Genomic DNA, 15,488 nt, shown 5'->3' on the forward strand with positions numbered 1-15,488 from the left:
AGGCCTATAGGAGGTGGAGAGGAGGAGAGATGATGTTTGTCATGTCAACCAAAACTTGGAGGCCAGCACACACGAGGTCCATCTGGTAGACATCAAGCGGGTCATGGTTTGGGAGAGGAAGGTTGCAGAAAGAATAAAGTGTCAAGCTCTGCATTTGGAAATCATTCCATAGGCAGAAGCAAACATTGGAAGCTCTTGAGTAGAAGGAGAGGAGGAAATAAATTCAGAGACTTAACGAGACTCTCACGGAAATGCTAGGCGGGGTAGAATGAAACAGGAGACTGAAGGAGTGAGGTCTTCCATGAGCAGCCCCCACCACAAGGCAGCAAAGACCTACAGTGTTAACAGAGGGGGTGGAAAGAAAGGCGTGGCAGTGGGACCCTCTGTGGAGGAAGAGGCGACAGAGTTGCCGTCCAGCTAGCTGGTGGAGGCATGAGCCAGGTGGAGTGATGGAGAGTCTGAAACCATGAGATGGCGATAAAGAGCCATCAGGAGGGGAAGAAGATTGGGGAAGAAAAAGGTGCTTGATGAGGCAGATAAAGATAAGAACTGGAATGTGTAAGCCTGTCCTCGGGCTGAGACAGTGCAATCCCCAGACAGGAAAGAGCTTGCACTCCTGGGGGAGGAGTGTGGGTAAAGAACAGTGAGAGAGCAAGCCCCGAGCCTGGGGACTGCAAGAGAAAGCACGACAGAGACAGGAGGGGGCAGAGCAGGCAGGGGCCAGAGCAGTGCTCAGTGAATGGAAGCCAGGGAGAGCTCCGGAGCAGAAGAGGGGTATAGTGAAAGCATGTAATGCTGCAGAAAGACCGAGGAGAATCATAAGGTCCAGAGATTATTCCCTCTTCTTGAGGGAATAACTGAATTCTTACTTTCCATATTTAGGCAAACCTCAAAATGCTTATTGGCACATAATTAGCTCTGCAAATTTGAGTGTACTAGTTAGCTAACCAGACAAAACACTTTTTTGCTAAAAATTTCGATGAATCCCATGGAGGATACACTCACATCACACTAAGTAAGGGCAGTAAGATGTTGTTTAGTTATCTTTACTATCAGCTTATTATTGTGGAACAAAATGATGGCAAATATATTTTCAAAAATGCCATGTTGAAAGGATTACAATACAACTTTATACACTGACAGAATGTTATATATGGCATATGCCTGTACAAAGTGTGATTTTGTGTACCTAATAAGGGTTTTGTAGCTAGTAATGGAAAGGACAGAGATTAACATTTACTGACAGTATATTACTTGCCAGGAGTTATTCCTGCATTTTTCTTATTTAATGCACATAGGTAAATAGTCCATGAAGTGTGTATTTTCTTTCTGCAGATGAGGAAATGGGCATGAAGACAGTAACTTGTCTAAGGTCAGGTAGTTTCACAGTGGGAGCTGTGTGGAGGGAAGACGCAGGAGAGGCAGGCTGGGATTCACATTCTAAATGTGTGAAAAAATATGTCAAACTCCAAAGCTCATGTTTTTTCCACTGTAGCACATGGGGATAAATCTATTCCAGTCATAACCAACTAAAGAGAGACAGACCAATTGATGTTTTAAAAAAACTAAGTAGTTGTCAAAATATTAATATTTGTTTAATTATTTATCTGATTTGCAATACTAGGATAGTTATTGTCAAGGCAGAAGATAATTCAAAAAGTTCATGGAAAGATTTGTATTATCTTTTAATTCTATTTTTTCCATGAACTTTTTGAAGTACCCTCATATTACAGCAATTCTGAGTCAGGAGTAAAGTAAATAAAGAGAATCAATAAAATAAAAAAGCTTAGACCAAGAGACAATACTGAAGCTGACAAGATTTATCAAAGGTATTTTCTTTTTAACATTTCTTATCAATGCACATGATTCTAATAGCAAATATATTTTTCACCATTCATTCAAATACAGTATAACAATTTATTCAGTATAAATATATATACACAAAATTTTACAAAGATATTAAAAAGCTTCTGACCAATGAAGTCATGAGTTTAGAAAGCAGAGACTAAAGATTAAATACTGAACATTAAGATGAAAACCACAATACTGATACTTTAGGAAGTTCTTCAAAGAAGTACGACCTTCAGAAAAAATCCTTATATGTATATCTACACCTTATCAAACTTGATAGCAAAAGCGCTACTTGCCAGAGCATTGACTAATAAAAATACATACTGAACTTCAGAAATAATACAAGCACATGTGCTAAAAATAAAAGAAAAAAATAAAATTTGCTACATTGCACCATTTTTAAGGACCTGAAAATACAACACATGGTTTAACAATAATGTTCTGACTACAATGACCATTATTTATTTACAATCTGTCTCCAACAAGGAAATCATCAGATTTACTCAGTACTAACAGCCAATTTCAACTAGTTATGCCAAACGTATAAGTGCTACCTACAAGTGAAAAATGAATGTATCAGGTTATTTAAAAGAATTATTCTTCAAGAACTATTCAATATCCCCCAAGCAGAGCTGCTAAGTATCTTTTCAAACTACACATATTGATGAGGTCAAAAATGTCAAACTATTTCCTTAATGTAAGATCCCACAAGTAGAATATTATCTTTATTACTTGACTGTAGATAAAGCCTTTTTAAAGCTGTGAAAAATAATAAAGATCTTCAATCTTCATCAAATCACATACAAATGCTGTCATTACACCTTTAACAAAATAAGCATTATCAAGAAAAGTCCAGCCTCTGATCTCCCAACCCCACCAACAGCTGAGTATGATTCTGGGAACATTTAATTGGTTTTAAATTACATTCATACAGCCTCCACCGGCAATGTAGATAACACAGTAAACTAGTATGCCAGCAAGCGTCTTATTAATATGTAATTATACTATATTTAGGTAGCTACTTATAATTTAGAAAGAGACAGGAAACTATACCCTTGAACATACTATTCACAACGGCAACCAGTGAACCCTTTGAGAAGAGAGCTTTAGATCTAACAATGCAAGTCAAGCTGCCTTATGTAAACTTGTATCGGCAACTTCACCATAAACCTGTCTTAGCTATTGGCAGGGGTGAGAAGACACAGGCACAAAAGTAACTGATGATTCAGGTTTCCGCTCATGAGAGAATAACCGTTTACAAACGGAGCAGTAAACCAACTGCAGGTAGCATATCAGTCCTGAAGGTAAATGTTTAAAATTCAAGGCAATGAGAAAGGAGAGACATGACCATTCACTTGGTCCTGAATTCCCAATTTCATTCTATTGTCTCAATGTCCCAATGTTTAGACATCTTGTTTAAAATTACCTGCTCAGAAATTTCTGAGTACACATTCAGGCATTTTGAAACCAGGATCCCACAATTCTTACCCAATGTAAGGCCATCAACAGACATGGACATCTTTGAATTATTTATACCGATTTCTTCTTATCTTTCCTGCATAAAGAAAATTGCCTCCCAACTGTTCTTCTTCATTCGTGAGTGGTCATAAAGTGCCGACACATTGGTATTCACACCCACTGAATCCTACTGGGTTTGCATCCCTCCGAGCTCACTGCTGGGGACGAGCCATTGTGTGCACAGACACGCTCTGGTACACCTTCATTCCGACTGCAGTCAGTTCTGCCTGATTTAGCTTCTGGTGGTTGTTCTTCTCTGGTATCTTGATTACAAGTTTCCCACGGTTTCAACAAACTGGGTCTTTCTTCAGGTGCAAAACATAAGAGGAGTGACTTAGCTAGAGATTCCAGTTCCCTGTGGCGAACTTGGGGTATGCCATTCTCACAGCTGTCAACGGACGTAGAGGTCACGCATTCATTCTGAAAATCACTGGCCAAGTTGCAAATACTTTCAACGCAGTTCTTGAGAAGACTTATATCACTGTGGCATCCTAGGCGAGAGGAAGAGGGAAAAACTAATTAACCTTCTCAGTCTTTATCAGGTATTTATTACTATTATATGACTCTAGATATCTTTTAAGTCAAAGTGACCCTATCAAGACAATTCCAAACTACTTAAGATTATTCAGCTAAAGTGCTTATCTACTAGATAAGCACCTCGTTTTTCAGGATCTAATTATCTAGGCAGAAGTACTTATAGCCACATTAAGTATGAATCAATTACACAAGTTCTTACTGGTAACTAATATCAATGAAATAGCATTTGGTAGGCTTTAGGCTAATGCCTTAAGCTAGAAATGAAAAGGAAAGATATCTGAGATTCCTTAAGTTATAGAATTCTGTTACAAATTCCATTTGGAGTATATACCTCTCAGTGCAGAAATAATAATTTGAATAGTTTTCTCGAAGCAATGTTTTAACTTCAAGAATTCTGGGGCAAGGTTAATCATCTTCTTGGAATCTTGATATCCAGAATTTTCTTCTTGTACTTGAGTTCTGAAACTTTTCTGTGAAAATAAAGTCAATATTTTTAAAAATATGTAACAGGTATATGGCAGTAAGGCTTAGACAATATGATTTAAATTGCCAGAATGTTATCTTTAAGAAACAGAGTTTAATTTTCTCACCAGTGCTGAATTCCATTTCTATAAGCAAGACCAAAATACAATATTAACAATTAATGTTTTTTAAAAGAAATAAGAATTTTCAATTGATTTTAAATCAAAGCTCTATTATCCTGTAACATAAGAATGGAATAAAACAACAGTACCATTTACTATCCAATACCATAAAAGAGAAATTTATTTAATTTTTAAGAGTTCAACTTTATAACATCTCCCATTTATTTTAGTTAATTAAAATGTTAAAGCCACAGGAATTATTCTCCTTTCCAACACATTTGATTATATACTTGTTCTATCTTTTTCTATTTACCTGTGACACAGAAATAAAATAATTTGTCTAATTCATCTATATTTTAAAATCTATGAGCACACTGATTATTAAACACAATTTTTTAGCCTAAAATGACTATTCGAGCAAAAGCTGCGTTACTAAACCGGTAGCAGTAAGAAACACATATATTAATTTTTTTTTTTCCTTTTTGTCTTTTTTCGTGTCTGGCAATGGATCACAACCCTCAGTGTCGCGCCCGTACCGGACCAGGACTGGCAACAGGATCGCAACCCTCGGTGTTGCGCCCGCACCTCGCTCAGCCAGTGAGCGGGAACCGGTCTGTATGTGGGATCCGAACCCTCGGCGGGAGCGCCACCACACTCCCAAGCGGCGCACTGTAGCAGTGCACCACCGGGCCGGCCCCACATATATTAATTTTAATCAATTTCTATATAATCCCTTTTCCATTACTAAAACTAGTAAGTTATGACATCCAAGAGGAGGTTACTAGAGAGCTGTTGTACATGCTTCAATTAAACTTGCACAAAAGAGTTGACTCTAGCTGAGGAGAAAAACTTAAATAAAAACATCCACACTTGAACCAAGTGAAATGATAAAATACACCAAACAAAATTAACTAAAAACAATTTAAAGCTTCTCTTACTGTTTTCCATTCAGTAAAGATGTTTTCAAGAGATCTGATCAATCCCATGGCGTTAGCTTTCATCTGTTTAGTAACCTATAGAGAATGTTAAAAATATATCATTATACAAATAATTATTTAGAAGTATAAAAATCCTAGAACTGTACGGATTCAGATAGGGAAAAAGTTCTAGTCTAGAAGCCAGAAGACTGGAGTTCTGTTTCTGGGATTGTAATTAAATAGCTCGAGAGTACCTAAATCATATAAGTGGGATTTCTTTCAAAATAAATCTCACATTGATTTCTACATTAAATATGGACACCTTCTGATAATAATAGAATTTTTCTTATATTGAAATATTTATAGATCTGAAATTTCCAAAACTTCCCTTGGAAGAGGGTGAGGTAACTAATACATCAAGCAAATATGCTCTGAGAACTTTACAAACATCTGTATTATTTGATTCTCAATTACCACCTTATGCTGCATATGGAATTGTCTTCATTTTACAAATAAGGAAACTGATCCTGGGCCCTAACTCCTAACACTCAGAACCAGAGTGGGAGGCCCAGTCTAAATTCCAAGGCTTTGCTTTTATACTGCTCTGTGCTGCCCCCTAAGGTGCTTTCTTATGTAATTTCTGCCAGGGGATTCTGTTTAAACATTTAACTGGCTTTATACACAGAGATCTTGATCCTTAGGTCTGACTCAGATTAGCTCTATGTGGTAAGAAAAAAAAAAAAGCATCCAAATTATTTTTCCCCCTGAATCTAGCTTTAAAATTGTAACTCCAGTGCCTTATGTTTGAGCCTAATTTATATTTCTTTCAATATTTTATTTTTTTCTGCAGGATCTTACGAGTTTTAATTTATAAGAATATGATATGCTAAAACTCTACCATGAATAACAAAGTACAGCATTGACATACTGTGGAAAGAAAATGAAAGGAAGGAAGGTAGAGGTCTGCAGGAAGATGCAGATAATAAAAATTGTATACAACATGGGCCTGACCCTTATGCTGTTAATTTCCTCAAAACAGTACCAAAGCTAACATCCACTAACTTCTACTTTAACAGCTTACTAAGCACAGTCAAATACATTATTTAACCACCATTTTTCATTAACTATTCTATGCCCTTTTGCACTAATTGCCAGTGGAAATTCCGCTTAGCAAATAGTGATAGATAAACTGTTTTAGTGATAAATGATGCTGTTGCTGGGCATTATTTTTAGCATTTTCATATACATTGTTTTTTAATCTCATATAATCCTCACAACAATTTCATGAACTAAGTGTGATCTTCTCCACCTTTAAAATGAAACAACCAAGGCTCAGGTAAGTTGTTCAAGGTTACATGGAAAGGTTTTCCTAAAAAAAATTTTTAGCTCACTCCATGCCTTCCTGGAAACCACCACCCAGAGGAGTACAAGCTAACAGTCCTCCACATGATCTACTTTAATAGATCAACAAATATGTATGTAAACGAGAAGACATCCTAATAGGTAAGATCTCAGGAAACTAAATGTCCCCAAGAATGTCCATCCCAGACACCTGACTCCAGCAAGAGAAATGGAACGAATAGAGATGGTTTTAACAAGTTGTTACAAAAAGATTCTAGAACAGACAAGTCTGTGAAATCTAGTCCCTTAAGATTTGAACTTGTATCTTCCTAATCCCCACTTCACTAATAGTAACTCTCAATAAAGAAAATTAATGCATTGACAATGATTTACAAAATTCATTTATGTAGCATGGTGAGTTTTGGAGTCTGGCAGAATATGAAATCCTGGCTCAGGACTTTACATAGTTGGGTGACTGGGCAAGGTATTCCAACTCACTGAAACTCTCAGCAATAACAGTAATTCCTTCCTTGAAAAGTTGTGAGGTTCACACTATCATAGGTAAAGCACCTAGGCCAGCAACTGTCGCAGGAAATTATTCAGTGAATAAATAGTTTACAGCCTGTAACATGGGTATTATTACACGTGATAGGTGAAGAAGCAGGATCAGAGTGCTAAGTGACTCGCTAACTGATAAGTGAAAAGTGATAGAGCCAGGTTGCAAACATGGGTCTTCAATATCAAAATCGAGACCTTTCCTCATATACTACCTTTAAGACAGCATGGGTTTCCTGCTTTCATATTAGTTAGCTAGAAGAGGGGAGGAAGCATATTTTTGGAAGTCATTGGCTCTATATCTTGATATGAAATAATCTATGTGTATGTCCCTGAAAAAATATTTAGTCCAAGATATTAGATCAATAAATGTTAGTTTCCATTCTTACATGGGAGAGTAGAGACCTAAACAAAGATAAGGAAGAAAAAGACAAGCAGAAAGTGAACACTAGATGTCACTACCACACTCCACTCTCCACTTAGGAGTTCATCTACAGACTAAATTCTCATTGGAAATAGCTGTGACAGGACCTAGCAAAATATGAATAACAATAGGGGATGTGGTAACTCGAGAATAACTTGGGAAAATATCACCATGAGATCATGGTATCATCAACCTCTTCAACAAAAAATAATTCAACACATTAAAATATATAAATTTATAAAAACCTAATTCATTGCATTAAACTATCTTTAGAAAATCAAACTTATACATTCTCTGGTTCTACATAGAACATTCTTTTGTTCGTCTTACCTCATTTTGTATACACTGCCTTAAGAGTTCATGCTGAAGTTCTTCTACTTTTTCCAGTCCAGAATCTAATAGAACCTTCATTCCTAAGCCTACACCATCACAAACAGCATTCATGAATTCCTCCTAGAAAAAGTTTTTAAGCATTAACTGGTAAATTCAGCTTTTATATATTTTTTAAATTATCAAGTAGTTGAGTTATATTTTCCGCTCATTTTAGAACTGTAATACATTCCAAGTTTATTAAGTTCAACTAAAACTGATTAAAAACTAACAGTCTGTAAGGAGATAAAATTAGCAAATCTGTAATTTAGTATTCCACTTATAACATGTTATAAAGAATGTTTATCATCTTAGGCAAGATATGTTGCTAGACCACAGTAACATTCTAATATAATACTATGTTTTCAATAGTATAAATAATTAAAGCAAGCAAATAAAAAATGTTGAGAATTACAGTTTCTCATGTATGAATTGGCTGAGAAAACCCTCACATCAAACCAAGGATCCAAAAGGTAAAGTAAGATTTGCAAAATCATCCAGGACATTTAACCAACTTAGATTGAGATAGTTTTTTGTTTTTTTTCCCTTTTTTTTGTCTTTTTTTACTGACCGGTAACAGGATCGCAACCCTCGGTGTCGCGCCCACACCACGCTCAGCCAGTGAGCGGGAACCGGTCTCCACATGGGATCCGAACCCTCGGCGGGAGTGCCACCGCGCTCCCAAGTGGTGCACTCTCCAGTGCGCCACTGGGCCGGCCCAGATTGAGATAGTTTTAAATCTTATTGCCAAACTACTAAAAGTATGAGCTATTTTGAAAAATAAAAAGAACCTGTAATGTTTAGTGATACCATTACCAGAAGTCTCTAATGTTCCCTCAGATGAAGTCTTTCAAAACTAATGTTGCTAAATTACCTGGACACTGACAGCCTTATTGTTACTGTTTTCCAGAAAATGTAGCTTGCTCCCTTTCAGAACTGCTAATTGTCCCACATACTTTACAGCTTGTTGTACAATCTGGATCACTTTCTTTTGAGCTTCTTTTACCATTGACAAAATATCTGAACAGCATCCCTGTAAGATAAAAATGGACCAGTGTATCAAATACATGAAACTGGGGGTGGGGGGAGGAGGTATAAAATAACCTGAAATAAATTCTGTATTCATTGATACAGGGACTACACTTCATAAATGTCTCAGTCAGAACCAGAAAACATGCAGACCTATAGCTACTAAAGGTGATAAAATGAAGAAGACATAGTCTCCATCCTCAAAGACCTTACACAGTAATAGGAGTCATAAGGCAAGTACAGTAAGAACTTAACTAGCTATAAGATAGAAGTGGTAAGTGAAAGGAAAGGAACAAAAAAGTGTCTCTTTTGCCTTTGAATTTTTCCTGTCTGGATAGCCATCTGACAGATGTTTAATCAAGATATTTTCTTTTCTCGGGGGAGAAGGGGAACTGGAGGCGGGGGGCACAGAAACCCTTTAGAACAGAAGTCTTCTCACATGCGTTTGGTGTACACATGTCTTTGTGTGTTTTCTGTTTGCTTGGTTGGCTGGTTTTTGGTAGCTGGCTTTAGGTATGGGGATCTGAACCCTTGACCTTGGTGTTGTTACACCGCACTCTAACCAACTGAGCTAATTGGCCAGCCCTCGGTGTGCACATATCCAAAAAGAACAGGGAAGCCTCTCTCGAGCTTTTCTTCTTTCTGTTATTTGCCCACTGCAGTGACTCTTCAGAATACTCCTCCTGGCCTGCTTTCTGCCCACAAGGTAAGGACTGTCAAACCATATTCAAGCAGAAAGTGTAGTCACTAAATTCAGTTTTGCCAGCTTAACACAAGTCTCTCCTGAGCTCTACCTAACTTCCCCTCCAAGTCACCTGGTGTCTGCATCCTTGACTCCTTACCTAAAACATTTCCTATGGGGCTACAGGGTGGAACCCGGAAGCTAAGTTCAAAGTGTTCCTCTCAGAAAATGTAAAGGAGAGAAACTACGTACTGGTTCCTCTGATGCTTTCTTATAACATTAATTCATCTGATCCTCACAGCAACCCTGCCAGGTAGGCACTGCTATTTTTATTTTCCCAGTGAGAAAATGGGAGACTCAAAAAGTTAAGCAGTTTTCCCAAGGACATACAACTAATTTCGCACGGGTTCAAACATTAGATTTTCAAATGCCAATAATAGGGTTTTGGGTGAGTGTGTGGGTGGGTGTGTGTGTTTCCCTACTATTCTTGTACTGCCTCTAGAATCTGAGAGCCAACTAACTCTACCTCACTCTCGTTTCTAAGCCACCCTTCAGCTAGCTTCCTTCTCAAGCTTTTATCTTACTTCTTCACAGCCAAACCTAATCTTACCTGGTACAAGGTAAGTGGGAAAACAAAATTAATGTCCTTGGGCTGACCCCGTGGCTCACTCAGGAGAGTGCGGCACTGGGAGCGCCGAGGCCGCGGATTCGGATCCTATATAGGGATGGCTGGTGCGCTCACTGGCTGAGCGCGGTGCGGGCGACACCAAGCCAAGGGTTGCGATCCCCTTAACCGGTCACACAAAAAAATTACTGTCCTTGCCTCTATGTCAGTAAGCCTGTGACTAATTCAGCAAGAGCTCAAACCTAATCTATAACCAGAACAAGACTTTGCCTCTCTTGCCAATAGCCCTTACTGAGGGCCAGCACAGTATGATGGTAGAGAATAAACTCTGGGCCCAAGACTGTCTGGGTTCAAGTCCAACTCAATCACTTACTAGTTATGTAGCATTTGAAAGGCTACTTCTCTTCCCTGTGCCTCTATCTCCTCATCTATAAAATGGTGATAACAACAGTACCCACTTCTGGGGTTGTAATAAGATTAAACGAGTTAATACTTCTAAGTCACTTAGAACCACTAGTACATAGAAAGCCATGTAAGTCTTGGTTCAATAAATCACTTATAGACATGCACAATCTCAGGACTTCAAGACAGAAAGCACTTCTGAAAATCCTACAGATCTGATTTTGGGGAAGATGCAGAGAGCAGAAAGTCAGTATATACTGAACAAATGAATTCTTCAAATGATAACAAGCAAATCAATTTACCTGCAAAAATAACTGTAAGTAGCCTCCCAGTTTTTTAACTTCTTGTCTCAATTCATCTTCAAGTCTTGCTACGTTGGAACAAGGTAAAAAATCACTCAGCCAGTGTTTGATTAGCACCACAAGCTGCTCAAAAGCACATGCAATCTGGATAGTAAGTGACTGGGTTGCTCGATCAGAAGAGAACACTTTGAAAGAAGAAGGAAAATTACTGGAAGAAATAATCTCCAAATAAAAGAACTCATATATAATCATCATTAAAACATTTTAACATAGTCAAAGATGCATGCCAGATGTGCCAAATAATCACTCAAAACAAAGTACAACGTGTAGTATATAATCATTCACGTGTGTTAAAAGCGGTGAGACTGCTTACGGTTATCTTGACTTTCTTCATCTTGTTCTTCATGAGCTTTGGAAATGGCTAATAGACCATTATAAATTTTAAGAAAATTATTCATCAGGCTATCTGCTATACTTTCTTCTTCATCATAACTCTGTCCAAGAAAATCTAATGATAAACCAATCAATTCTTTGCAAATTCCAGGAAGAAATGATTCTGCTGAATTTGAGTAAATGGTGCTTGATTTCCCCATTAAGCCTGCAACAACAGGAAATATCCATATTAAGCCTAGTTTTCAGGCACAAACCTTTCAAACAAATGCATTAATGCAAGCATAGTATAGAATAACTGGTCAATAAATTCAAAGTAGGCTATACTTATTTCAATACATCTTTATTTCTATATGCCAAAGTGAAAACACAATTCCATGCCAGGATCAATTAACCTCTCAACATCATCAGTCCATAGGTTTAGTAGCTCCTCAACTGCAATACAGATAACAGAGTATCCAAATATCCCACATAACCATTGGTTTAATTTCCTTTATTTACTCGGTGGTAGGGATTAATTTTCCCTAATACCTAAGGAAATGTAAATTGGTGAAGATAATGAAAGTTACATAAGATAAAATTAGAAATTTGATTAATTCATAAACTGGAAAAGTAGGCAACAAAAACTATATTAAAAGGAATATCTCATGAGGTACCTCTACTTTATAACAGTTCTTCTCAAGATATGCTACAATCAACATAGGCTACAGATGACTGCTTATCTACAGTTAATATAGCACCTCTCTGGGACACAGACTTTCAGAAATTATATATAATTTTCTAAGCACTGTCCAAACCACAAATTAATGGAAAAGCTTGAAAGAGCTCATTCAGAGCCTCTGGAAATACCTTTGTCCTAGAGTGCTAACATTTGAGTACAATGATTCTTATTTAATATACAAGATTAGTTTTCTGGTCCAGTCTATAGGTGATCAGAAGCAGCAAACTAAAAGGAAGGTAGACTAAAGGCATAGGATGGGGAATATTAAGAGTCTAGAACAAAGACGAGAGTTTTATTTGGGTAGGAAAAAAAAAAAAAAAAAAATAGAAAAGCTACAAGACACAAAGCTACAGTGTAGTAACGAATCAATTTCATTATGTTGATGATGATGACTATATTACAGTCATCAAGAATAGTTAGCTATATAGTCTCCTAGTCTCTGTTTAAGAAGATAATTGTATTAATGCATTCTAAAATCAAACATCAAAATTTTAGAAAGATCTGCAAAAATCTATTTTAAAAATATGGCCCTTAAAGTTGAGAAGTTAAGACACTTGCTCAACTTCCCAAAGCTGGACGATGTTCGACCCTGGCTGGGTACAAACCCTGTTCTCCCTGTTCCCTCAAAGCCTGGCCTCCTTCCACCACCTCACAGCTGCCCAGACAAGTTCCTTCAAAATGCACAGTTTCTCTGAACCTGCAAATAAGCAAAGACCTCCCATATCTCTGAGTTCCTCTCAAAATTACTTTTGTAAAACAGCTTACTCTCAAGTAATACTGAATAAATAAGTTGCTACCACAGCTTATCTATTTATGTTGCTGGCAAATAAAAGGCTTGCAGCATATTTTTATATACCTTAGATTAAATAAGTAGTAGGATCATAATTATCTTCCTAAGAGATAATTTTATAATTTTAAAAACCTAACTAATTTCTTTAAAGTCAAGATGAGACATAATTCCTCTTATTACTACTCATAGTCCATTAGGACCTTTATCAAATAGACTATTATATTACATTACATAGTAATTTTAAAACTTTTGTTTACAAGGTATAATTTATATACTGTCAAGTACACATATCCTAAGTGCACAGCTTGTTATTTTTACATACATATATGCCTGTGTAACCCACACTCAGATTAATATATACAACCTTTGCACTACCCCATCCCAACACATTTCCTCTTCCCAGTTAATACCTCCCAACAGAGGTAACCCCTACTCCATTCTGAACTACTCTGGCTTCTGTCACCATAGATTAGTTTTACCTTTTCTTGAACTTCATATAAATGGCATGATACAGTATGTACTTATGTTTTGGGGATTTATCCAGGTTGTTGTGTGGATCAGTCATTCCTTCTTTTTTACTGCTATGTAGTAGTCCAGGGTTAGTGGGTAGTAGTTTTCAAATTTTAGTTATTACAGGCAGTTACACATACAAATTTATAGTGTATTCTCCCCTTCTGTAGATAAATTAACACTATAATAAATATTAGTACAAAGTAATTATCCAGAAGAATAATTCCTGTAACTTTTTCTTTTAGATTTTTTTAAAAAGTAATTTTGGAATAGATGATACATGGATTATTATACAAAATTCAGAAGGAACCAAAGGGTATGCAGTGGAAAGGAAGCTTTCCTTCCTGACCTGTCCCCATCCCCCATGCTCCCATGGACAACCAGCACTTTTGGGTTATAATGTGGTTCTCCCAAGATTTTATTCATTTACAAGCATCTATGTATACATCTTCTTTTTTCTCCACCTCTTACAAATTAAAGTATATAATACATAATCTGCTACATTTTTCCTTTTTCACTTATAAAGAAATAATATTCTTACACATTTCTTAACATATATATTTCTTTCACATTTGAATTAGCCACTCTACTAAAAGGCTTTGTAATAAATCACAGAGCACAGAATTTTAGAAGTGGAAGGGGCTGTCCAATCCACCTGCCTCATTTTACAGAGGAAATGAAAGCTTCCAGGAGATAAAATTATTTATACAAGAATACAAAACAAGGTCATGGTGGAGCCAGGACTTGGTGCTTTTCACTATACAGAAATTTTGATGGAAAAAATACCTGATGAATGTGAAGAATGCAAATTCTGAACTGGGTGGACTGGTATGTCATGTAAACAACCAGAAATTCTTCGATTCTTCATCAAACTTCTGCTCCTGAAAAAAGATGAGAAGATAAAGGAGGTTAAGATTAGAAGTTGTACACCACGTGAAATGTTATTAAGAATATTTATTTATTTATTTATTTTTAATTTTTTTATTTTTTTCCTTTTTGTCTTTTTTCGTGACCGGCAACGGACTGCAACCCTCAGTGTCGCGCCCGTACCGGACCGGGACCGGCAACGGGATTGCAACCCTCGGTGCTGCGCCCGCCCCTCGCTCAGCCAGTGAGCGGGAACCGGTCTGTATGTGGGATCCGAACCCTCAGCGGGAGCGCCACCGCCTCCCAAGCGGCGCACTGTAGCAGTGCGCCACCGGGCCGGCCCAAGAATATTTATTTTAAAAGACTCTAAAGAAAACGGACATGCATGTGTGTGCTTTCCATGGAAAAATTTTCATCAAGGGCTAAATTCATCTGGTTCACTGAGAAAGAATTTTACTAGTTATAGGCACCGTTCTAAGCATACAGTTCATAAAACAGAATAAATACATACTGGGCACTTCCATTTACAGGCTCTGGATACTGCGGTGAAACATAGCAAATATGGTCTCTGGGCTCACGGAGCTTAAAGTCCAGAGCAAAAGAGAGAAATTAGGCAAATAATTACAATAAAGTGATGAGATTGTGAGAGCATAGAGCGCTGCGGTAGAGCCTGGAAAAGAACTTGACCTGGACCAAGGACTGGGGAGGTACTCCTGGAGCAGTGACCCCAAAGGATAAACAGGAGTTATTAGCCAAATAGGAAAAGGCCTGGGAAGCAGGAAATACTGTCTCAGACATAGACACCAGGATGTAGGAAGACCTGGTGATCAACAAAAGTATCACACACGCAAAGAACATGTTCAGAAGGACGTAAGTCTACAGTGAGAGAGAGAGGCAAGGGATGAGGCTGGGAGGTGTGCAGAAGCCAGCTTGAGGTTGACCTCATATGCCAACTGATTTTATCCTGAGTGAATTATCCAGAGAAGGATTTTAAATAGGGAAGCGATCTACGTACGTAAGCATCTAAGTAAATTTTTGCTACATGGTGTGAAAGCATAATACAGTAGCACAAAT

The 15,488-nt window shown here is 37.4% G+C and overlaps 1 protein-coding gene across 1 annotated transcript in view; it reads right to left on the reverse strand.

The window, feature by feature from the left end:
* Positions 1-1,900: 1,900 nt before the first annotated feature.
* KIF14 (kinesin family member 14) overlaps positions 1,901-15,488 on the reverse strand; it is a 53,613-nt gene continuing 40,025 nt past the window's right edge. Inside the window, exons 22-29 of the mRNA XM_008569580.1 lie at positions 14,334-14,428; positions 11,510-11,734; positions 11,137-11,321; positions 8,971-9,129; positions 8,058-8,180; positions 5,429-5,503; positions 4,238-4,376; positions 1,901-3,860 (exon numbers count right to left, since the gene is read on the reverse strand). Of these exons, the coding sequence (XP_008567802.1) occupies positions 3,481-3,860; positions 4,238-4,376; positions 5,429-5,503; positions 8,058-8,180; positions 8,971-9,129; positions 11,137-11,321; positions 11,510-11,734; positions 14,334-14,428 (1,381 nt within the window). The 3' untranslated portion in view covers positions 1,901-3,480. The remainder of the gene's footprint in view (positions 3,861-4,237; positions 4,377-5,428; positions 5,504-8,057; positions 8,181-8,970; positions 9,130-11,136; positions 11,322-11,509; positions 11,735-14,333; positions 14,429-15,488) is intronic.

This window comes from Galeopterus variegatus, unplaced genomic scaffold, assembly GCF_000696425.1.
Source record: "Galeopterus variegatus unplaced genomic scaffold, G_variegatus-3.0.2 Scaffold513, whole genome shotgun sequence".
In the NCBI taxonomy this organism is placed as follows: Eukaryota; Metazoa; Chordata; class Mammalia; order Dermoptera; family Cynocephalidae; genus Galeopterus; species Galeopterus variegatus.